This window comes from Sander lucioperca, chromosome 4 (assembly GCF_008315115.2).
Source record: "Sander lucioperca isolate FBNREF2018 chromosome 4, SLUC_FBN_1.2, whole genome shotgun sequence".
In the NCBI taxonomy this organism is placed as follows: Eukaryota; Metazoa; Chordata; class Actinopteri; order Perciformes; family Percidae; genus Sander; species Sander lucioperca.
This window is the reverse complement of record NC_050176.1, coordinates 36915472-36938478: the sequence shown is the minus strand read 5'-3', so window position 1 is coordinate 36938478 and position 23007 is coordinate 36915472. Positions and strand designations below refer to the sequence as shown.

At 42.5% G+C, this 23007-nt stretch overlaps 1 protein-coding gene across 4 annotated transcripts in view; it reads left to right on the top strand.

Moving 5' to 3' along the window:
• The window catches only part of mtmr7b (myotubularin related protein 7b), a 32097-nt gene extending 10925 nt beyond the window's left edge, over positions 1–21172 (top strand). For 2 of the 4 annotated variants that reach the window (XM_031313078.2, XM_031313076.2), the window contains exons 10-14: positions 2459–2508; positions 14783–14983; positions 15786–15920; positions 17869–17995; positions 20521–21172. In XM_031313078.2, the coding sequence (XP_031168938.1) occupies positions 2459–2508; positions 14783–14983; positions 15786–15920; positions 17869–17995; positions 20521–20895 (888 nt within the window). In that variant the 3' untranslated portion in view covers positions 20896–21172. Of the gene's footprint in view, positions 1–2458; positions 2509–14782; positions 14984–15785; positions 15921–17868; positions 18048–20520 lie in introns of all 4 variants that reach the window. The other 2 variants (XM_031313077.2, XM_031313079.2) reach the window with 2 other exon arrangements.
• Positions 21173–23007: the final 1835 nt, after the last annotated feature.

Below are 23007 nucleotides of genomic sequence, written 5' to 3'. Positions count from 1 at the left end.
TTCCTCACAGTGGCACTCATACGCTACTCTCCGTTACCACTCGCTCTCCTTGCGCGACCACACGGACACTGACGTCACTCACTTAAGGCACCCTGCCATTCTCGCTCTGACTTACGCTACTCTCGTAAGGGGGTTGCGGTTAACCGCCATACCGCGTAAGAAAAAAAACTATACCGTCACAGCCCTACTCACCACTGGAAGATAGTGCTACGGTCCAGAGCTAATTGAGAGCCCTGTAAAGGCAGTGGCATTTCCCAGCTCAGAGGTAGAGGGAAGCTGTGCTGATACAAACACATGCTTAGGAAAGATTGATGAGTAGTTGTACAGAGAAAAGAAGTCTGCAGGCCTATCTTTTGACGCTACACTGCTACAATGCTACACGACCAGTGTTGGGAAGGATACTTTCAAAACGTATTCCGTTACAGAATACATGCCCACAAATGTAATTTGTAACGTATTCCGTTGCGTTACTCAATCTGAGAACGTATTCTGAATACTTGGATTACTTCCACATTGAATTGCATTTTATAAGTGTAGGAATGCGACCATCACATACAGCTTACTAAACAGGCCTATTCTGGTGTGTTCTTCTGTTCCAACTGGCTGAATGTGTACCTAAACAAGCAGATAGATTGTTGTATTTGTAGTCCCGAACTGCATTCTACAAAAATCTATGGGCAGGCTAAGCTACCACGAGCTAATTTTAGCTAACGTTAGCTAGCATGTCAAAAGGGGTTAGTCAGTCTTTCAACGGCTCTGGAGCTAGTAAATCAGCACATGGGAGAATGTAAAGTTGCACCTCAACTATAAAATAGCAAGGTGACCAGTAAAACTACAGCAGACGACTACTACTACTACTACTTACTTTGAGATGCTTCTTCAGGTTGGAGGTGGAGTAATTTGGATGCTGAAAGGAGATTGGTTGCTGGCAAGCAGAGGTTGCACTGCACAGTTATATTTCGTTCTCCCTGTTCTTTCACCTCATTTACCACTCATTTAAAAAAAATGGTTACTGGAAAATCAAAACTGCACACATAATGTATCCTAGAGAAAAACATTGGTGTGGTCGGTGGCTATTAGGCCTGGCAAACTCGATTCCTTTTAAGGATTCAGGTTATTCTGAGTCACTCACTAAACTGATCCGGGTTGTGCGAGTCACTTGAGTCACTTGAGTCAGTATTGCTAGCTTGCAATGTTTCGGACTGTCTGCTCGACCTAATTGCATTTAAACATACTACATTTATACACCAAAACCTACAGTAGGCCTAGCTAGGCCACGTGCAGAACATTGTATGTTATTTCAGAAATGAAAGAATGGCTTTTGTTGTGGATTTGCTTTACCCTGAGCTTGAGGAGAAACCTCACTCGTCTGCTACAGATCCACTCATAGCCGGCTGATTCGCGCGATTGACTGACTCATGTGAGAACTCATGAGTCATCGACAACTCATGAGTCATGGAGGACTCATGAGTTCTCGAGTCAGTCCCATGGTCTGCGAGCTTGCAATGTTTCCAGCTCTGAGTCTGCGGGTCGGGAAGTTCCTATAACCTGTCTCGGACTGTCTCTCTGCTCGCTCAGTCGCTTGAGTTGACTTGTGGAGTTGTTGTTCCCTACAAAATTGTAAGTTATAAAGCTTTTGGCAGCTAAGATGGCTAGGACTAGTAGTAGCTAATGTTGCAAGAGGTTTGTGTTCGGCGCTGTTATCATTTTAATTAATGACAATATAATTATAGTAGGACTCAACTAGAGCTGCAACTAACGATTATTTTCATAGTTGATTAATCTGTCGATTATTTTCTCGATTAATCGATTAGTTGTTTGATCTATAAAAATGTCAAAACATGGTGAAAAATGTGGATCAGTGTTTCCCAAGCCTAAGATGACGTCCTCAAATGTCTTGTTTTGTCCAAAACTCAAAGATATTCAGTTTACTGTCACAAAGGAGAGAAGAAACTAGAAGATATTCACATTTAACAAGCTGGAATCAGAGAAATCTTATTTTTTTTAATAAAAAAATGACTGAAACGATTAATCGATTATCAAAATAGTTGGCGATTAATTTAATAGTTGACAACTAATCGATTAATCGATTCATCGTTGCAACTCTAGACTCAACTGATCCGAGTTAATGATACTAGAGACTCGCGACTCATGAGTCAATTGAAAGACTCGGGTGCAAGATCCGAGTGAATCACAACTCAAACAGGTTTAGTGGCTATACGCTTGCATATTTACATAAATGTTCATCAATATGCACTTCCTATTTTAAATTGATACATCTTAAATCTCTACCCTTCCTTCCTACCTTCATTCCCTCCTTTCTTCCTTCTTTCCTTTCTTCCTTCATTCCCTCCTTTCTTTCTTTCCTTCCTTCCTACTTCCTTTCCTTCCTTCATTCCTGCCATCCTTCCTTCCTTTCCTGCTTTATATTTCCACCTCTTCCTCTCTTCTCTTCTAGGTGCTGATAGAGAGAGACTGGGTTTGCTTCGGACACAAGTTCTCCCACAGGTAATTAACTTTGGAAGTAGGGCTGTCATGATAACTCCTTTTTGTTGTGCGATATATTGTCCCAAAATTAATTGTGATGAATCACAACTCAAACAGGTTATTGTCATTTTAACGACCATTTTATGCCACTGATTACATAATGACAATATGACAATATTATAGCAAAATAATGCAAGCACACTCTTTCCAAGATCAAAGAACATTTAATTCTAAAGTGCTCATATTATGCTTTTTGGCGTTTCCCCTTTCCTTTATTGTGTTATATATCTTTTTGTGCACGTTATAGGTTTACAAAGTGAAAAAGCCCAACGTCCAACCCAAAGGGACTTACCATCTTCCAGAGAAAACACTGTTCACAAACTGCTCCAAACAGCTCTGTTGTAGTCCAGCATTTACTTCCGTGACGAACGTGCGTCACTTTGTAACACACGTTATAATGCTCGCCTAGCTGCTAGCATGCCACTCACTCATACTCTGCAACTGACAAGCTAGCAGTACTTACTTCGCATGTGCGACTCCCAACAAAGATGGTACAGAAGTAAGATGTCTCACTTTGTAGCTAAAACAGAGAGCTCAACACACAGGGTGAAAAGAGGAGCTGCAGCAATGTGCAGTACAACAAATATATGGTGTTTTCTGAAAATTAAACCACCAGATGTCTTTTATCGCCTTCAGAATGTCGTCTTTTACTTTGTTGTACAAAGATGGAATGGCAGGTTGGGAGATGTATGTTTTCTTTGGCAATTCGTTTGTTTGTCAAAAGTTTGCAGCATATTTTTAAATGCTGGTTTTTCGACCGTGTTTAATGGCTGCATCTCTTTGGCTATATAGCGAGTTATGCAATCTGTGAGCGTGCGCCATTTCGTGCTGTCACGTTTATATTTGCACTGCCGGGAAAAAGAATTTGTAACAGATAACTGTCCCCTCTCCACCTCCAGCTGCGGTTGTTGTTCCCAGGTTGAAAACTGGGTGGGATGGTTATGTTTTAGGTGAGATTTTATGTTAGTTATGTTGCCTCTTTTCGCTGCCACTGTTTTTAAACAAAATCGACATACCGGCTCGTCCACGTTAATTGGCTCGCCTCTCTCATTCAGCTTAAAGCCAGAATGTTCCCACAATCGGAACTGAAGATTGCGGCTTTGTAACAAAGTTCATTGGGACTTATTCTTCCTAACTGGTCACGAAACACTATAGGGCCTGCAGTGGGTTCACGTCTTCTCTCGACCTGTCTGTGTGTGTGTGTGTGTGTGTGTGTGTGTGTGTGTGTGTGTGTGTGTGTGTGTGTGTGTGTGTGTGGAGACGCTGCCTGAGCCCTGCCTCTGCCTCCGACACAGAAAGCAGACGAGATGACAGAGGCGGCGCGATCGACTAAAATGTTGGTAATATTCATTTGCATGTCAAAATGAAAATACTCTTTATTTTCAATTATAAAAATCAGTCACCAAAAGCTACCGAGCTCATTTCCATACATCGAGCGATAAGTCCATATATTGACTATCGCGACAGGCCTATTTGAAAGTCTGACTTAAACACACTTCAAAAGTGTCTGCAGAGCAACACCATTACAATACTTATGTGTATTTTATTTTGTAAGACAGGGCCAACCATAAATGGGTCAATCCCATTTTAAATGCTACAATAAAACAAATTTCAGGACAATGGATCCAGAAATTTGTTGTCTCTTTTGGTTAGTTTGGTGTCTGTATAGATGAGTAAAGCCCAGGTCAGACCAAAGATTTGCAGTGAGACGAGTTGAAACTTGCAACTTACTACGTGCAGGTCTGCAACGTTCTGAAACCTGCTAGTTTACACTGCTAGTTTACACCAATGAGACGAGACGGTGTATCCATAGCAACGGCTCTCTGTACTTCCGTTCTAACTTCTGACTTTCAGGCTTTTTTGTAGCTGGATATATCATTTGTACCGTCTTGAAATATAAATGTGGGACTTCCGGTTATGGCGGCGTGCTGAGCATACGCGACTCCTTCTGCTCTGTTGCTAATCCTGGAACATATACTACTTAAATTAAAGGTGCAAGCAGCATTGAGCGGGCCCCTCGCAATCTATGCATGTCAGGGGTGCTGGCAACTCCCAGTCGACGCGGCCGTGTATTTCCATGACCGTTGGACACTGCATGCACAAGTTAAACTTAATTCCCTCCATGGAGTGCATAGCGTTGGAAATTACATATTTTATTTTGTGCACCACTTTTTGTGTCCACTATGTGGCACTAGAGAACACACACTATTTATATGTCATGCCGTGTATATCATGTTTAAACTACATCATGTCAATTTCCAGTAAATTTAATGATTTTCGTTAGGGCTTACTTCCTGTTGCCAGTAGGTGAAAGTGCAAAAGGTTAGCAAATTTAGCTTTGGCAAGGTCTTTAGATTGTACTGACCAATTTTGAAGTTGATCGGGTTAAATCTGTAGGAGGAGTATGTTAAAGTAGCCTGCAAATGGTCAAAATCATCCATAATTTGCACATTAATTTCAATATAGCTGATGTCCTGTTGGGTTTAGGGTATGGCTCCAAGAGGCATTTTTGTAAGTCTGGACAAGATACATATTTCTACCAAATTTCATGCATCTAGATGAAACGCACTGCAGGGGCTACTTCTTTGAAATCTTGTAGGGGTCGCAATTGAGAGAATTTACCACACCCAAGCCTGAGACCCCTTTAGATGTCTTCAGGCCTGGACTGTCATCATGTATGAACGATTTGGGGCAGATCGGACAATGTCCAATCGAGTTACAACAACTTTCTGTTTCATGACGTAACATCCCGGTTCACCGTGCAGCCATGGCCACGCCCTTCAACAAAAAATCATGATCTTAAAATTGAATCATCGTCAAGGTCTTAAGGCTTTCCTGAACACTTTTGAGGTGGATGTGATCAACCCACCGGTTAAAGGACATCAAATTGTAAAGACTGTAACTTCCTGTTGCCAGTAGGGGGCGCTATGACTATAACTCAATGTAACATGTACATGTCTTCAGGCCAGGACCCTTATCAACCTTGAGCAGTTTGGGGCAGATTGGACAATGTACAGTCTAGTCACAAACCAGTTCCTGTTTGGCGAGGTAACATCGAAATTTGCCACCTTGGCACGCCCACACCATACGATAAAAAATGAAAAGGAAGAGGAGATGGGGTTTTGTTCAACATTTCCGACAGCATTTGAAGACAGCTTCATTTCACCGGAAAAAGAGCGCAAGAAAAGAGATCAAGCTGTTGACCGTTCTTTCTTGTTGGAGGAAATAGTCACCTGTTGTTACACAAACTCCTGGGCAGTTCAGTGCTTGTGTTTCGTTTTTTACCTTTATAGTGTTCAAAACTTTTTTTGGCAGCGATAGAGGTAGTGATGTTTCCTGTTTACTGTAACGTTACGTGACTCTCACGACGTAAAACGAACGAGTCTGATGGCCGGTTACATAATTGTCCACCGCAGGGTGACGTCAGGTTGCTTTTCTCCAAAAGTTGAAGTCGGTCTCAATTTTTGGCGTTTTTTTCGGTTCTGGAACCATACTCCTGGATATGGGTTGGACTCTTTTCTTCTCCGGAGTTGCCCAGGGTGTGAGGCGCCGGGTGGGTGTGGGGATGCTCACAAGCCCCCGGCTGAGCACCGCTACGTTGGAGTTTACCCCGGTGGACGAGAGGGTCGCCTCCCTACGCCTGCGGGTTGTGGGGGGGAAAACTCTGACTGTTGTTTGTGCATAAACAAGAGTTCGGAGTATTCGGCCTTCTTGGAGACCTTGAGTAGAGTCCTGTATGGGGCTCCAGTGGGGGACTCCATAGTGCTGCTGGGGGACTTCAACGCGCACGTGGGCAATGATGGAGACACATGGAGAGGCGTGATTGGGAGGAACGGCCTCCCTGATCTAAACCAGAGTGGTTGTTTGTTGTTGGACTGTGCTAGTCATGGATTGTCTATAACGAACACCATGTTCGAACATAGGGATGCTCATAAGTGTACTTGGTACCAGAGCACCCTAGGCCAAAGGTCAATGATCGATTTTATAATCGTTTCATCTGATCTGAGGCCGTATGTTTTGGACACTCGGGTGAAGAGAGGGGCGGAGCTGTCAACCGATCACCATCTGGTGGTGAGTTGGGTCAGGGGGTGGGGGAAGACTCTGGACAGACCTGGTAAGCCCAAACGGGTAGTGCGGGTAAATTGGGAACGTCTGGAGGAGGCCCCTGTCCGACAGACTTTCAACTCACACCTCCGGCGGAGCTTTTCGTGCATCCCTGTGGAGGCTGGGGGCATTGAACCCGAGTGGACAATGTTCAAAGTTTCCATTGCTGAAGCTGCGGCGAGGAGCTGTGGTCTTAGGGTCTTAGGTGCCTCAAGGGATGGTAACCCACGAACACCGTGGTGGACACCGGTGGTCAGGGAAGCCATCCGACTGAAGAAGGAGTCTTTCCGGGATATGTTATCCCAGAGGACTCCGGAGGCAGTTACAAGGTACCGAAGGGCCCGAAGGGCTGCAGCCTCTGCCGTGAAAGAGGCAAAGCAGCGGGTGTGGGAGAAGTTCGGAGAAGACATGGAGAAGGACTTTCGGTCGGCACCAAGGTGTTTCTGGAAAACCGTTCGCTACTTCAGGAGGGGGAAGCGGGGAACCATCCAAGCTGTGTACAGTAAGGATGGGACGCTGTTGACCTCAACTGAGGAGGTAATAGGGCGGTAGAAGGAGCACTTTGAGGAACTCCTAAATCCGACTAATATGCCCTCTATGGTAGAGGCAGAGCTGGAGGATGATGGGGGATTGTCGTCAATTTCCCTGGTGGAAGTTGCTGAGGTAGTTAAACAACTCCACAGTGGCAAAGCCCCAGGGATTGATGAGATCCGTCCAGAAATGCTTAAAGCTCTTGGTGTGGAGGGGCTGTCTTGGTTGACATGCCTCTTCAACATTGCGTGGAAGTCTGGGACGGTGCCTAAGGAGTGGCAGACCGGGGTGGTGGTTCCCCTTTTCAAAAAGGGGGACCAGAGGGTGTGTGCCAATTACAGGGGTATCACACCATCCAATCTCTGTACAACCAAAGCGAGAGCTGTGTCCGGGTTCTCGGTAGTAAGTCGAACTCGTTTCAGGTGAGAGTTGGCCTCCGCCAGGGCTGCGCTTTGTCACCAATCCTGTTTGTAGTATTTATGGACAGGATATCGAGGCGTAGTCGGGGTGGGGAGGGGTTGCAGTTCGGTGGGCTGGGGATCTCATCGCTGCTTTTTGCAGATGATGTGGTCCTGATGGCATCATCGGCCTGTGACCTTCAGCACTCACTGGATCGGTTCGCAGCCGAGTGTGAAGCGGCTGGGATGAGGATCAGCACCTCTAAATCGGAGACCATGGAGCAGGAAACCGATGGAGTGCCTTCTCCAGGTAGGGAATGAGTCCTTACCCCAAGTGAAGGAGTTCAAGTACCTTGGGGTCTTGTTCGCGAGTGAGGGGACAATGGAGCGGGAGATTGGTCGGAGAATCGGCGCAGCGGGTGCGGTATTACATTCAATTTATCGCACCGTTGTGACAAAAAGAGAGCTGAGCCAGAAGGCAAAGCTCTCAATCTACCGGTCACTTTTCATTCCTACCCTCACCTATGGTCATGAAGGCTGGGTCATGACCGAAAGAACAAGATCCAGGGTACAAGCGGCCGAAATGGGTGCTGGGAGGAGGCCTCAGGGAAGACCCAGGACTAGGTGGAGGGATTATATCTCCAACCTGGCCTGGGAATGCCTCGGGATCCCCCAGTCTGGTTAATGTGGCTCGGGAAAGGGAAGTTTGGGGTCCCCTGCTGGAGCTGCTACCCCCGCGACCCGAGACCGGATAAGCGGACGAAGATGGATGGATGGATGGATACTTATTGAACGAATATTTGACTATTTGAATGTTCGGATCCAGCCCTAGTATATAAATCACATATCCAAACTACCATATCCATGAAATGATTAGGTTGAAATTACCTGTAGCCTTCTACAGCTTTTACATGATAAACTCAGCATAGACTACATTTCCACAGCACTAATTTATGTTGTACAACAGCATGTTATTATCACTTTACTACTCTGAGTTTCTATTTTGAACGGAAATGTATTCACCTATTAATTTGTGTTTTTCCAGATTTCCATTTTTGCCATCAATGTTCACATTAAAAGCCTAGTAATAACGGGCTGACTGAAAGACTTTAACGTGAGATTCTGCTAGAAGGGTTGAATGGCATTCACGGTATCTTAAAGGCAGTTACACACCAACCAGACGGCCGACCGTCGGCAGAAAAGGCAGTTGGACTGATCAGTCTCCCCGAGTTGGTCACAAAAGTGCCTCGGAACACACCAAAGCGACGAGACGTAATACGTCTCCATAACAGTAGGCGGCGCTAATCTGTATTGTCGCCCAAAAAATGATGATTGGATGAACGCGTCACGTGGGTTTGTTTTCTCCGGAAATTCAAAGCCAGACTGTCATGGCGGCTTGTTCAGAATACGATCTCATATTGTACTAAAATAGTTCACCGAAATGTGTTTCTGAAAACATTTTAAGCGAGAAATAGGCCATGCAGTTGCTGAATCTGTCTTCATTTCAGATCCACAAAGGTCAGTTTAAAAGATTTTCGTCATATTTTGAGAGGCTTAGTCACGCTCATCCCGCTTGCCATTTCCGGGTGAGTCCCGACTGCCCTGTCTCCGACTGAGCATGTCAGGTCAGCGAAAATGAAGGCCGATAGCTCCTCCAACGGACAACGGCACGGTACACACCAAACAGACTCGAGTCACTGACCTCGCCAGACTGTCCGACGGCCGATAATCGGCCCGGTGTGTAACTGGTTTAACATTGTTTGGGAAAAACGGAAAAGTAAAAGGACCAGAAAATGGATATATCCCTTAACTGGAATTAATTAGTGCTGTGGAAATATAAATGATACTCAATTTATCAAGACAAAAGGTAAACATAAAGGAAGTTTGAAATTTGCATTAAAGGGTAACTACCATTTTTTTCAACCTGTACCCTATTTCCTATGTGTTTGTGTGTAAGTGAATGATAGGAACAACAATCTTTGAAATTGGTCCAGTATTAAGCTTGAACGCCGTAACCGGCAGTGGGGAAATGTGCATCGTCAGTTTGGTCCACTAAAAGTGCTTTATTTTGCGACTGAAAGGCTCAGATTATTATTCGAAGTGTCTGAAAAGCTCTTTAAGATGTTTCTGTTTAACCCATAGACTGTATATATTAATGGACAGAGCATGTGTGACGTCACCCATTGGTTTGTGGAGATCAGTTATCCGTCGTCGAGTTTGCGTTCATGGGCGCAGCCATCCTGGTTGCGGATGTGACGTTTTTAGACGAGAGGGCGGAGTGAGGGAGGAGCCATAGACTATTGGGCGGTGTCTGACTGTTTTTTTTTTTTTGGAGTTGGCAACGCTGCTTACACTCTACGTTACCTTACACACGTTCACTGGCAATCTGGACGCAACTGCTGCTGAAAGCTAGCATACATAATTCGAGGTAAGATATAGCTTCGCTAGGTTTTAAATATATCTTTGTCCAATAGTTATATTACATATAAGATGAGTCACATTGTAAAGTAAATGTATCTGAAGTTACCATGTAAATTGTCTGTAACGTTAGCTAGCCACTGGTAAAACATGCTAACGTTAATTTTCTGCAAATCGAAGTTTACGTTGTCCTAATTTAAACGTAGTGTCAGCGAAATGCAAAACGTGGATTGTTAATGCTCATAATCAATAATCATTATCTAACACTAAGTATTAGCAGATGTATAACAAAGTTTCTTAAAATGTTTGGTTAACTGTAACAACCATAATGCACTGATAATGTCTTGCTACTGTTTGCTCCATCAGTCTATGGTTGGCACAATTAGCCTTTACATGCTTTTAAGAGCTAACGTTAGCAGAAATAAGCTCATTTAACTAAATTAAAGTTACACTAAAGAACAATAGACTGTTGTTGATTCATCTGTATTCTCCCCCGATAATTAATGAAGTACAGTTACATGCTAGTGTGCATATATATTTAACTATGAGGGGCTCAAATGGAAATTGATGACTCTTTTTTTCACAAATAGGAGTGTGGAGAGCCACGATGGCATGTGCACCCACCTAATGCCTCAGAAGTAAGTCCATTTACTCTGGCATCACCCAGAGATGCAGGTGGAGGGCTGTTAACAATCCGGGGAAGATCGACAAGGCTCGCAGGGTTTTTTTTCTTTTTCCACTGTGCATTACAGACAACCAACAGACTGTCACACTATGCTCACTTTAATTGTAAAGGCAGCTTCTATTTCTTTACCCAGGCATTTGGACTTGACTGAACAGAGTGCTGCACAAGTGTTTTAAGCTTTATATGTTAAGCTATATTTTTATATTGTGGTTTGTAATGTCAACCATTTCTACTGTAATTAACAATGTGACACTAGTGATTCAACTACCCTTTTTTTCATATGCAGACATGTCTTACCTTGACCCACAGCAGTGTTTTATGTGTGGAATGTACACTGGATTGTAAAAGGTGAACTACATTATTTAATTCATCAATTTAACCCCTAACCCTAACATAATCTTAAAAATATTGCCAGTGTTGTTTGTGGTTTATGTAGTTTTTGTAGTTAATGCCCATTTCAATGTGAAATAAAGGTCTTTCTAAAGCTACATTTGTTTTTCTGAAGCAACTATAGGAACATACACAATATTGTAGTCCTACAAGAAGACATTGGTAATTTGATAGAATTTGTAATTGATTAAAAGTGTCTATTTTGGCTTTAATCAACAAAAATATGATTTCTCAAATGTTACCATACTTGAATGTTGACAAAGAAGGATCAGGGAAATGTAGTTTGTGCTTTTCTTGTGTCTTTATGTACTTGTCAATTTTAATCACCATGAAAACACTTCACCAAAATCCTTTTAGATTAATTTATAGACATATTTATTTTGACATACATAGTCAAGTGTTTAGTAGGTAATTGAAAATGCACTAGGTGCTGTTTAATCTGTGTAAGGTTATTGCAAATTCATTCAGAGAAGCTACCTAGGAGCAGCAGGCCTAACAGTAACACAAGAGGACACATCTATTACAGGACTCACATTTTAAACCTCTAAATACCAATGACTGCTAAAGTGCTAAAAGTTGGTCTGTCCTTTCAGCAGAAGAAGCTGAACCGAAAATGATTTTCTGGCATCATTATAATCAGAACACATTTGAGAACTTTGGATGTGGTCAATGCAATCTGTTTTCCACAACAAGATGAATGGCACCAAATACGCTGCTCTATACACCAGGTCTTCCCTCTGGCTCTGGTCATTCAGTTTTCAGTGTGGATACCTTTGTAAAGACAAACATGTAGTTAAGAGATGGTAGATCACAATGAATTATATTAATATATGAGCTTGTACATGAAGGCATGCTTCAGTTGAGGACATGCAGTATTAAGTAAACATACTCCTACATGTCAAATTTATCTGTGTATTGTACGCAACACTTACATTACTTACATTTTAGTAATAAACAGAATTTGTAAATATAGATTGTAACATGTATGTGACTCATCTTAAAACAGACTAATGTGCTGACAGAAGGTCTTCAAATAGATTAGCAGACACAACTACAGTAAGTGGAAGAAAGACCTCAGTGTAACAGCATCAACAACAGTGGTTAGTAACTCCTCCAACAGCATGCTTGTTAGGTACATTAACAGTCTGAAATAATGTATTTAGAATTTTGAGAAAAGAATATTGAACCTGGTGCTTTATACAATACATTTGGCTGCAGAACTGAAGATTTTTCAAGATAGAACACTTATGTAACTTTACAATAATATATATATTTTTTCATGTGCGACATTTTATTGCAAAAACGGATATTCTGGCCCGTCCGTCGACGCGCTCCAGCGCGGCTTTGTCCGAGGTGAGGGTGACGGTGATGCTGTGTGGGTGTCTGTGCCTGTCCTTCGGGCGCCTCCGGGTAACGTTGCCCAACTCTCGGGCAGGGTACATATATTTCAGTATATTCAAGTAAAAGCATCTCCGCTTGTCCCGTGCGAATGCCCCACACAAAACTCAGATGTGAGGGGGTACTTTCTAAATCACACGCGGTCCCAAAATGATTCTAATCCCGTACGAATAGGATTTATATGAATTTGCACTATAACGTTAGCTATATCAGGCTTTGACTTTAAGCTAACATTATCATTACATGCGCATCGATTAGCAATAACATCACATATGGTTAAAAACAGATTACTGGCGAGACCGTTGTGCATACCTACTGTATACGACTGTAACGTTAAATATATTAATTTTAATCCGCTTATACGGTCTGGTCTGCATAACGTTATTAGTTAGCCCGCTAGCTTGGTTAGCAAGGTGCAATCTAGCTAGCTAACTGATATTCATTGGGATGCTAACGTTGGCTAATGAAAAACGGTATTAAAACAAAATGTAACGTTACTTACCGGAAAAACTGAACTGCCGACTCCTTTGAGTGTCTTGTCGTACAACCGAACGTTGAACAAGACATTATTAGGCAACCAAGTGTCACAGTCACGAAGACGAAAGCTGGTCAACCCCCAAAGTGAAGTTTACATGCCATGGATAAGCTTTGCTAAACCTCTGTCATGATTGACAGGCCGCGAACTGTCAATCACATCATAGCCACGCCCTAAAACATCCCCTGCTTTATCGCCGATTTTAAAATCAACGAGACCATAATTCAAAAAATTAACATCATTCTGTGTTGCAGAAGACTTAAAACTAGCGATTGAGAATATAAACTCTTAATTGAAATGTTTACTGAGGTAATAAATCAAGTGAGAAGTGGGTCATTTCGCCATAGACTTCTATAGAAACGGACCTCCTTTTTGCAACCGCACGTGTCGCCCCCTGCTGGAATTCAGATAGAATGCAGGTTTAAGGCACTTCCGCATTTGCCGCATTTTGCTGAACCGGATGCGCTGTCCACTAATATATACAGTCTATGGTTTAACCAGAAAAAGCTCTGAGGTTGTTAGCGCTAAACGATACTTTTAGCGTGTATAGAGCTATTATATTTTCATATAATAGTTTTATTTTGTTTCTGTTGACTTAAATAAAGTGTATTTTACGATGCTAAAATCTGTTTATTTACATGGAGTTTCGCGGATTTTTTTATGTTTAAAAAAAGGATCTTACAATACAACAGAATGGTCGATCTTCTTAGAAATCCTTTCCATAATGTTGTCAGACACTTAAAATATTAATCTGAGCCTGTCAATGGCAAAACAAGCACTTTTGGGAACGTAAATACAAGCTGCACAATTGCCCTATTAACTTACATTGTAGCTTGCCGACTGCAGCGATCGTGCTTAATACTGGACCAATGTCAGATATTGTTCAGTCACTTAGACACAAGAACATAGGAAAATAGGGTACAGGTTGAAAAAAAAAACGGTAGTTACCCTTTAACTCGGAACAGGTGCAATTGGGAATAAAAGCCTGTCTTATTAAATAATATTAAAGGCCACTATTTAAACATTTACCATAATACATACACTTACATCATCTTTATAGACCTGTTCTTAATTTGTATTACTTTCTCTTGCAATTATGCTGTCTAAAATAAAATATTTACTAAAACAAAAGCCAGACTTTCTATCATATTCACATTAAAAATGAAGTTCTTGGCCTATTGTACAACCCTATTTAATCAGAACATTGATATTATTGCTTTTGTTCTTTAACTTTGTTCAGTCTTTAATACATTTAGTGAAAGTTATGTGTAATAATTTGTAAAAAGAAAACTTTAAAAACTACAATTGAGATATATTACTATCACTAGAGGTCAGACATGGGTTTTCCACTGTCTCTATATATCTGTTAGTGATATAAAGCCTTATCTTGAACTGAGAATAACAAATTAAAACATTAGAGATACTCGTGAAATAGTATCAGTTTGGTAACATTTTATTTTACAAAAGCTCAAAAGTAATATTTTCAAACAGTACAGACAAAAGTAGATTCTCTATGTTCCTTGTTAGGTTTTCTCTACGTATATTTTAAATTTACTATTTATGAGACCATTTGAGAAGTGTGCTTTTTTAAACAGATTTACATGCATTTTTCCATTCTCTTTTTAAATATCTTACACAGCTCTTTAGAATTCAGACTGTTTTATATTTATGTATGTCTGTTCAATATTTAATAAAGAATTGGTCACCAAAAAAATCTATATAAATGATTTTTTGAAGAGAGTGATAGACAGTTAAGATGGGGCTGTTTCCCTGCAGGTATGCCCACCTTGATGGAGATCCTAAAGAGGTGTCTCCAGTTATCGATCAGTTCCTGGAGTGTGTGTGGCAGCTGTCTGAGCAGTTCCCATGTGCCTTTGAGTTCAACGAGCGCTTCATCATCGCCATACACACACACGTCTACTCCAGTCAGTATGGGACCTTCCTGGGCAACTGCCAAAAGGAACGCAGGGATATGAGGTAGGACTGACATACACATATACACTATATATGCACTGGATGGTCTAAAGAGACATGTTAAACCAAAGGTGTTTACTGTTCTGCTTTCTATGTCAGAAATAAGCACAGTACGCATAGTTTTTTCTGTCCAAATGGTAAGTATAGTTTCATTTAATGAGATATGTTTTATTCATTTTATTATAAATATTATTAAGTGAAAACAATATTTGTGTTATGATATCCACTTTATTATGGAGTTTTATTCCTATCTTTCTTTATTTCATTTGAGAGCAATGTGGGGAATCTTCATATCGGAGTGTGAGCTTGACAGCAGTGGGGTTAATGACCCTTTCAACAGGAAACGGATAAATATAGCGGGTTGAGAGCTTGCTGGATTCTGTGAGCAAACTGACTTACCTGGTTGGTAGGGAGGGGCTGGGTTCCTGTGTCTATTTGCCGATTGCTGAGAGGTCTCCTGGATGCGTTCCAAGGCTATGCAAGTTTCCTGCCAGACCCTCTGCCAGACGGTGGATATGCTCCAGATTGGTACATACAGGCATTAAAAGCTTGATAGTGTTTTAAGCCCTCAACGTCTCCTTCCAGGCAGCGCTGCGACCGTTGACTTCAAGACACCTAACCTTAACTCTAACCCTAAAACAGGCAGCGCTGCCTGGAAGGAGACGTTGGGGGCTTAAAACACAGATAAACCCATTAACAAGCTATAGAATAGATACCTAGAAAACCAGCGCTAGTCTCTCCAGACTCTCCAGCATCATAAAGTTGCTGACTGCATTGTTGGTTGGTGTGTGTTGTTTGACTACAGGCTTCGTGAGCGGAGTCACTCTGTGTGGCCTCAGCTGTGGAAGGACAGGGCTGAGTACACCAACCCTTTGTACCAAGCTGAGTTGAGCCAGAGTCAGGGCGTCCTGCGACCCAACACCACCCCCTATTGCTTCAAGTGAGTTTCTGCACAAACACACCCAGTGAGACCACATGACTGTATTCTGCCCTTAGACTGTATAATATTAATGGACAAAACATCTGGTTCGGCGAAGTGCTGCAAATGCGGAAGTGCCTTAACCCTTTAGGCGCCGGGTTTTATTTTTAAAAATACTAGATTTTGACAGCTAAATTTCAGAAGGCTCTGGCTTGAAAGTGGTTTGAGATAGAGACAAAGTGTAAATGAGACAAATATTGAGAATTACCTAACGTTTATCTAGGGAGTAAATTTTCCCATCTAATTTGCATATTATGACATCATATGGCGGCGGCCATATTGGATTATGTAATTTCCATGAAATACCTGATATTTTGAAAGAGAGTTGAACTTATTTCATCAGATTTACCCCCCTCCATCCATTTGTTATGTTGTCCACATATCAAATGAACAGGGAAACAGTCGTAAACTAGAACTATTACTACACCACAAAACTCAGGCTTTTGGACAGGGGAGGGGCTCACGGCAGCACCCGCTGCTCGTTGAGCACAGTAATTGTAGAGTGATACGTGCTTTCACGAGTCTCCAAACACCACAAAAGTCTCGAATAACACCAGAAAAAGTCGCTAGTTGCTTTTGACAAAAAAAGTCAAGTTTGGATGGGATTTCCTCGAACATTTTGCACTGAAGCATGACATATTTCTGAGCTAAGGTCTAAGTACGGGATGTCTGTCAACTAGTGGAGGGGAGTATGAATGACATATAACACTCTATTAAGAGAAAACAGCTGTAAACTTAATGGAAGAATGAATCAAATTGAGTTTTATCATAAATCATTTTTTTACCTCTAAGGTTCTCCTGGTATAGAAGGATTGGCAGGATATTCCAGCAGTGGTCAACAAGTGTGGCTGTCTGTCAGCCATCTTGGATTTAGAGGAGGTTCACTTGTAGTTACAACAACTAACCACTGAATAAACCTCAATGGAGGGGGGCAGCAGAGAGCATCCTAACAGCTGATATGCAATTCCTCCATAGAAACTAATGCATTTCGGAGAAAATGACTTTTAAACAGCTGTCCACTGTAGTGACCGCTATGCGCCAGAGGGTTAAAAGTGGCGCTTCCGTCCTAATTATGCTTTTAAATTAAAGTTTGACTCGGGTACATTCACAAAAATACCCTAGGTTGCATTTTGGCGAGGGTTACGCTTTAATGAAACCGATAACAGATATTTGGAATCAGATAGGCATTTTACAGTGAAAATGAAAATCTTTAAGTCAAAATTAAGATTTTGGAATGTTACAAACTCCAACACAAAACTTTCTTTAAAGGCTTTAGCAATTATTTAATAAATTAGAAACTTTCACCATAATACACAGTAAAAGATAGTCAGATAGTGTTGTGGGGGGGACATTAAGTCAGACTCAGTGGGGAGTGAAACCGAAGCAGAGGGACAGACACAGAGCTATAGCGGAGCCAAAGTAGCGCACTTTTTAATTAATTAACTTTATCGTTATCGGTCAAATAAAATGCAGATATAGATAATCTGCAAACTGCAAAAAACGGCCCGATAATCAGCCAGGGCTGATAATCGGTCTATCCTTACTTTTTATGACATTTACATTTGTGTTGAGACATGTCTTTTGACAGTAAAAAAGGCAAAATAAATACTGTAGTCCTATGTGTTTATTTCCTTTAGAAATAACAGTAATACAATATTGTGTATATCTTTATATCACATCTATTTTTAGAAGAGTCAAACAGTACTCTAGAAAGCATTAAACGGTCCCAAAAGTCTTGAATTTATTTTTCTGACTGCAGATATCCTTGTTCTTTTCTTTCCTCCTTATCAAAATAAGAGAGTGTCCCAGCTCGTTGTCAGTCTGATATAATTACACATTGTTTTTTAAGAAAAACAGTTAAATTAAACATAGTTATTCCTTTATTTTCTCCTTTCCTTTTTGTCTCCAGAATGTGGAAGGGTCTCTATAACCACACGGAGAAATCAACACCTCCTCGCCAGTCACCTGTCGACTTTCTGTCTGCTGTCAGGGAGGAGTCCCAGCAGCTGGAGGAGGAGCTGACCAATCATCAGGAGGTACCGCCAGGAGGAACCGCCCACCACCACCACCACCTGGGCTCCAGACAAGGCATACAACACACAAAGACACCTTTTTGACACCACCATGACCCCTATTATATTCAACATCTAGTAGCCAAAATGAATCTGTTTAAATAAGAGATTAAATACAATTGTCTGAGCAGAAAGTCCAACTGAAATCATGTAGTTTTTTTCCCTTTTTTGCCTAAATTAAACTCTAACTAGTACAGTGCCCGTTGAAAATGTGCCTGTTTGGAACGGGCCGATTGCTTGGCCTGTGGTATTGCTGCTTGTAGAATTCTTCAAAAACAAATTGTACCCCAAAATTACTTACAGAAGGACCAACCAACCCACTTGATATGCAACTCCACTGTATAGCCTACTACTGACTTACTGATTTACCTGACAGAGAACGTTGCAGATTCAGAATGTAATCACAAAATATCACAATGAAAAGGTGGAGTAATCAGACATTAGCGTCATGGACTCATGGCAGTGTGCTACCCACCTGGCCCTTTATGAGAGCTAATCAGCACATATCTGTGTTCATCAACCGGACCGTTTGTGTGTGTGTGTGTGTGTGTGTGTGTGTGTGCAGAGAGAGAGAGAGAGACGGTGTCATCTTGTGTCGTATGCTTGTAAACCAGCAGAGGTGTTAATTTCCATACATGTTTAGTGGCTTGAACGGTGAAGTAGGGGATTTGATTCGCAGGCCATTTTGGCGACGGTAATGTTATTAGTGTTATAAGTTAGCAGTAGACTTAATTAACCCGACCCAGGCCGAGTCTGATAAAAACAGCTGTGTCTGCCCGGTTCAGTTTTGAGATTTTCTTGCATTGCACAGCGCTGTTAAAGGAACATGCCGACTTATTGGGACTTTAGCTTATTCACCGTATCCCCCAGAGTTAGATAAGTCCATACATACCCTTCTCATCTCCGTGCGTGTTGTAACTCTGTCTGACGCCCCCACCGCTAGCCTAGCTTAGCACAGATCCTGGAGGTAACCGGCTCCATCTAGCCTACTGCTCCCAATAAGTGATAAAATAACGCCAATATTTTCCTATTTACATGTTGTGATTTGTATAGTCACAGCGTGTACAAATAACAAGGTCACATGAGACACAGCCATCTTCTAACCATATACATACTGGGAACTATATTCTCAGAAGGCAAAGCACTGCTACTTGGGTGGAGTGATTTGGCAGTGCCCAGGAGGTGAACTGGCATCTCTCCAGCTACCAGTCCACACTCGGTACTTCGGTCCGTACGGGGACTCCGGTTCCCAACCCAATTCCCTACAGACTGAGCTACTGCCACCCATTTTGTAAATCACCCTTCTTCTTTTTTACCCTCTGATGTTTGTTTTCCTCAGGTTTGGCCCCAGCTGGGCGGCTGGATAGCTCACCTGGTAGAGCAGGCACCCATATATAGAGGTTTACTCATCGACGCAGTGGCCGCGGGTTCGTCTCCGACCTGTGGCCCTTTGCTGCATGTCTTTCTCCCTCTCTCTCCCCTTTCATGTCTTTAGTTGTCCTATGAAAAAAGAAATGCCTAACATGACCAAAAATAAAATAAAAAAGGTTTGGCACCAGCCGCATGGTAGGAACGTCATCAACACACCCACTCGCTGTGAATTCTCTCCGGACAATGAGCTGCTCTATTCAGACATGGGCTGAATCAGACATTAAACATACTTTGTAATCGGCAGCTGGCAGGGTAAACACCGTTTAATATACGGTCCAGCTTATTCCAGCATTTGCGTTTTCACATACAGCTCCTTCGGGTAATGTTTAGATGATGTCTGGCTATAGTGAGAATAACTGAGTTATGTCTCTAATCACTGGTGTCCAACTGAAATTCGGCTATCCACATTTCCCACCTCCTTGGGCTGCGTTTACACAGCCTGCGTCAGCAGTCAGACGGTCCGGCAAAAACGCAGGTCTTTCCATTAATTTTAAGTGGGGGTAGAGTGTTTAGGTTGCAGCGCGGGTTGCCGCAGGGTGGAAGCTCAAAAGAACGCAGCGAGGCTGTGGCGAAAAGTTGAGACCGACTCAACTTTTGGAGAAACGCAACCCCACGTCATGCTGCGGTGGCTGATCATATAACCGGAGATCAGACTTGTCGGTGTGTTTTGAGCTATGGTTTGAGGCGGTAAGAGAGTCCCGTACAGGAAACAGGAAATAACACTGCCTTTATCTCTGCCACAAGAACATTTTAAGACACTATGAGGGTAAAAAATGAAACACAAGCACTGAACTGCCCAGGAGTTTGTGTAATACCTGAATGTTCCCTGCAACAACAAAGCACTCGCTATGTCTAAATCATTTCTTTTCTTTCTCTCTTCCCTGTGAAATAAGCTGCTTTCAAGTGCAGTCGGAAACGTTGAAATGTATAAATTATCTGACGGAAAACAGTCATTGTGAAATATAAAGTCTACTTGTGCTTTGTTGGGGGGTTAAAGAACACAGGATGTTGGAAGAATAAAAGAAAGTGTATGTCTTGTTGTTCTCTTGTCTCTGCAGAGGATAGCAGCCCTGACAGGGAAGCCAATCACGTGGGAGAAGATCGAGGTTCCGAGGAGGAGGACTAGCCACCTGCGGCAGACACACCGCGGGCCGGACCCGCCTACCACCTACACAGATACAATCACCAGCCATGCACAGGACAACGGTCACACGCTCTCTTCTGAACCAGCCAACCAGAAGACTCCGACCCAGGACCCCGATCTCACCCTGCCTCTAGGGCCACACACCCAGCTCAAGAGTCCCAATCCTGATGACCTCTCCACCCGCAGCGATCTGGAGTCGGGCGTGGCCGACCTCAGCAGCTGCTCGTCCAGCCGTGGGGACGATGGCAAGGACCCAGACTTGGATGAGGCTGTCTTTATTACTGCCTGACTAGAAAAGGGAACCCAGTCGCCTGGCTGGAAGGTAAGAGAAGAAATGACTGCTCTTACACTTTAAAAATAAATAAATATATTTATTCAAACACCTGGAGGGGAGCGGAGGCAAACTGTGACGAGATAACTGACTGACTTGTATCTCTTGTTTTCAAACTGTAGTTTGTCTCATTCCTTCTCCGTCTGAAGGGAGTCACAGAGAGGGGAGACACCTCACTGGCTGTTTTTCAGTTCACCTTTTTGACTCTGAAAGACATCTTGACATATTTTTAATTTCTAATTTTTTTTATTTATTTTTTTTTGCAGAAGGCCAGAAAGGCCTTTTATTTTTTTTATATGTGGATGCAGATTTTAGGTTGCTCAATTACTATCAATTGTACTTTGTTTAAGGAATGCACTATTACTACTGTGAGATGGATAAATGTTACATGAAACCAGCCTGAAATGATGTACAGCACAGGCTTGATGAGGGGATTGAAACAATCTGATGAAACAGTAGACCAACCTTAAAGGGTAACTACCGTTTTGTTCAACCTGGAACAACAATCTTTGACATTGGTCCAGTATTAAGCAAGATCTCTGCAGCAGCAGCGGCGAAACAAGCTACAATGTAAGTTAAAAGGACAATTGTGAAGCTTATATTTACCTGTGCTCGTTTTGCCATTGACAGGCTCAGATTAATATTCTAAGGGTCTGACAACACTGCAGACCGGTCTGTGGCTGCCGGTTACAGCGTTCACGCTTAATACTGGACCATTTTCAAAGATTGTTGTTCCTATCAGTCACTTAGACACAAAAACATAGGAAATAGGATCCAGGTTGAAAAAAACGGTGGTTACCCTTTAACTTGTGTCCATATTTACCATTTCTTCGACAAACTCCTCTTAAAGGAACACACCGACTTATTGGGACTTTAGCTTATTCACCGTAACCCCCAGAGTTAGATAAGTCCATACATACCCTTCTCATCTCCGTGCGTGTTGTAACTCTGTCTGACGCCCCCACCGCTAGCCTAGCTTAGCACAGATCCTGGAGGTAACCGGCTCCATCTAGCCTACAATTGTACACAGTAGCGTACTTTTTTAGCTCCTACTTCAGAGCAGGGTCTTTTTCCTTTTCCCTTTTCCTAGGTGTACTTGATTGGTCGAACTTATAAGTCACGGCCACTGCCAACTCGGAACTTGCAACAACCAACAACGGGACATTTTTAACAATTTTCACCATCTTATTCATCATTAAATTCACTTCCGACAACGTTTTAGGCAAGAAATTAACAGTTTAGATTTCGAATATAGGCAGTCTTGCGAAAATTGATGTTGAATTGACAATTTGCTTCAAAGTTTTCGGAGTTCAGAAGCTCCATCAAGTGAGGCGACAGCCAGCAAGCGCCTACCCCGGCTTCTAGCTCGTCGCTCGGCCAGTCTTGCTCAGACACCTCGCGGTAAGCTGGAGGTCTCTCAGACTGCTCTCGTAAATAAGAGGCTTTTATTTCGCCGTTGACGGTTCGTTTGCTTAAATATCACAACACACGTCCATCATAAGATTAACGGGAACCTGTGGTTAACTGTCTTTTTGGAGTTAAACTCCACAAGCGTGTCCTGCGGCTCGCCAGCCGTCACACACACACACACACACACGCACACACACGTCCACAGCGCTGCAGGCAGAGGCGGGGTCTGTTCTGAGTATAATAAAGCCCCGTCTGTGTTGAGCAAAACATTACGTGAATTACTACGAGAATGGACGTGCATTTAATATAGGAAAAGTGCACAAGTATTAGCATCATTTGTTGTTGTTGTATGTGGCGCTAAGGTCTAGTGACGATGCTATAAAGACTGTTGCCGTGCTTGCGTCGCTCCCTTACCCCTCCTACCAGTCCCTATGGCCACTTGGCCAGTGGGAATGCAAATGGAAAAAAAGATTTTGGGGGAGAGTAGTTCTTAGAACTGCTTAGAAGTGTACTTTTCCTCTAAAAAGTACAAGTACTATCCGGTCGGAAAGCACCTAAGGTCACATGAGACACAGCGATCTTCTAACCGTATATAAACTGGGAACTATATTCTCAGAAAGGCGAAGCATTGCTACTCTCTGCTCGGGGCTTCTCAGGTGC